Source organism: Poecilia formosa, unplaced genomic scaffold, assembly GCF_000485575.1.
Source record: "Poecilia formosa unplaced genomic scaffold, Poecilia_formosa-5.1.2 Scaffold67, whole genome shotgun sequence".
Classification (NCBI taxonomy): Eukaryota; Metazoa; Chordata; class Actinopteri; order Cyprinodontiformes; family Poeciliidae; genus Poecilia; species Poecilia formosa.
In genome coordinates this window covers 351,322-353,608 of record NW_006800006.1, presented here as the reverse complement: position 1 = coordinate 353,608, position 2,287 = coordinate 351,322, and the positions used below count along the sequence as shown (strand labels likewise).

General features: G+C 38.2%; 1 protein-coding gene across 1 annotated transcript in view; it reads left to right on the top strand.

The window, feature by feature from the left end:
• ccdc39 (coiled-coil domain 39 molecular ruler complex subunit) overlaps positions 1-1,376 on the top strand; it is an 11,533-nt gene extending 10,157 nt beyond the window's left edge. Inside the window, exons 18-20 of the mRNA XM_016672900.1 lie at positions 338-517; positions 602-690; positions 1,016-1,376. Coding sequence (XP_016528386.1) covers positions 338-517; positions 602-690; positions 1,016-1,196 — 450 coding nt within the window. The 3' untranslated portion in view covers positions 1,197-1,376. The remainder of the gene's footprint in view (positions 1-337; positions 518-601; positions 691-1,015) is intronic.
• The last annotated feature ends 911 nt before the right edge of the window (positions 1,377-2,287 follow it).

Sequence of the window (2,287 nt, the reverse complement as noted above, 5' to 3'; positions counted from 1 at the left end):
GATAGATAGATAGATAGATAGATAGATAGATAGATAGATAGATAGATAGATAGATAGATAGATAGATAGATAGATAGATAGATAGATAGATCAAAACAAAGCAAAATACAAATTATAAAATACAAAGAGATAATAGATAAGAGAAGAGCTGGATATGTATTCAAAGGATATCTAAATAAATAATCCAGCACAACTTCATATTAAAATTTTATTTGAACTTTGACCTCAAATTATCCTGTTAAAGTCTTGGTTAGATTTTGAAATGTTTGCATGAGTCACATTTCTGAGGTTTATCATCTATTATTGTCTGTGTTTGTCCAACTGTTTGTTTTTTTAGTTCATCAAACTGACCAGAGAGATTCGCTCAGCACAAAGCACCAGCAGTGAAACTCTTGAGGAGCAAGACATCAAACTGAGAGAGTTAAAGCAGTTCAACAAATCTATCAACAATATGTTGAATAAGGCCATGCAGGAGGATCCTGATCTCAGACCTATTCTGGAGGAATGCTTTCAGAAGGTTTTGACGTTATTTAGCATGATTCAGGAATCTAGTATGATAGGACCGTTAAAGTTTACTGCTCCTCTCTTCTTTTTCTTTCAGGCCAATCTGCAGCTTCCACCTCCAGCCTCCACACTCAGCAGCCAGGGTAGCCTCAAGATGACCAGTGCTCAAAGCTCCCCGACTTCCAGGTCACACTTTACATCTGTGGTTTGTGTTGTAAATGTGTGACATAAATAGGCGTTCAGTTTGCTTTCAGATGGGAGAACTGTTAATCTATTTAGGAAAATTGGCGTCTTTAATAGTTTACATCATGCAACAAGCAACTTGAATTTGAAAAACAAGAATTAGGCACACAAGTTGGTGTTAGATTTTTGATTATTTCTTATCCACAATATGAGAAAACCTCACTGTTGTTGCCAATCCATAGATAACCTGGGCAAAAATGAAACTGCAGAAATCTACAAACAGACCCAGAAAATTTCACAATTTTTGTGTCTTCCTGATGCTTTCCAGGTCTTCTGTGTCATCATCTAGCAGCAGCCGTTCAAAATCTTTGTCTGTGTCTCCTTGGGTAAAAACGGTGAACCTGGACCTGGATCTGAGTGCTGCCTATCCTAGTATCACTTCTCCTACAAGTCCCAGCTCTCCAAGCAGCAGTGACAGCAACTCCTGCAAAAAGACGAAGAAGCCGTAGCTGATTTTGTAAAATCAAAAATGTTGGTTTTACATTGATTTTTCATTCCTTACAGATGTGAAGTTTTGTGGATTGTTCATAAATATGTAATATGTTTTGCCCAGTTTAGGTTGCTGTGGTTTTCTGAGTTGTGATTATCTATTGAACACGAAGACGCACCAATAAAAGTAAAAAGTTGAATCTTTTTTTTAATGTTTTTATGTTAAGGTGCTAAAGGCTAGAAAGTGCATAAATAACTTCAGTGACATCATTTATTCACTGCAATTCGTTTACTACAAACTCTACAAACAGGAGAGCATTAGCCGGTGTTAGCTGGTGGGCGGGGCTAATGTTGATCTTGTCTGAAATCTGTGGCCACGCAGGACCGTGGTGAGCTCTCTTGTGAACTTATTACAGATATTTGAGACCAAACTAGAGATATAGATGCCAGAGTAGCTGAACAAAAGTTATAGGAAACAAATTGTAAGAGCTTATTAAAGTTATTCTCACCCTTCCATGATTAAGAATTGAAGCAGCCCTAATCCCACCCACTGACTAGTTTGATCTCAGCGCTGCACTGAGAAGTAGCTCGTACAATGAGCTCAGCAGATGCGCAGTTCCACCAGACTAGCCAGAAGCTAATTGCTAATTGCTTCTGGCTAGTCTGAAGGAGCTGAGTTGGGGATGGCGCTCTGTGAGGCAGCAGCTAAAATACTTGGAAACTGCATCTCTGAGGAGGAGCTTCATCTCGAAGGTGGAGCTAGTTCCACCTAGGCGTTTTCATAGCTGAATGGTTGCCACGGGAGATCAAAGGGCTTCTCAAACATGAATGAAAGAATCAAAGAAACAGTCCAGGTATTTTTTTTTTTTTGATGAAGGAATGACATTATAAAACATGTAAAGCTCAGAAAAGTAGATTTTACGTAATACTGCATTTACATAAAATCTACCAAATATTTAACACTTGGTGTTAAATACAACTCTCATTTTCCTTTACATAATTCTGTAAAACACATCGCACTCATTGTGATGAAGCTTCATGGAAGTTCTTCTTTGTTACTTATGAGACACACCCTGTTGTAAAGGCGCAGTGTCCTTGAATAGACCAAATC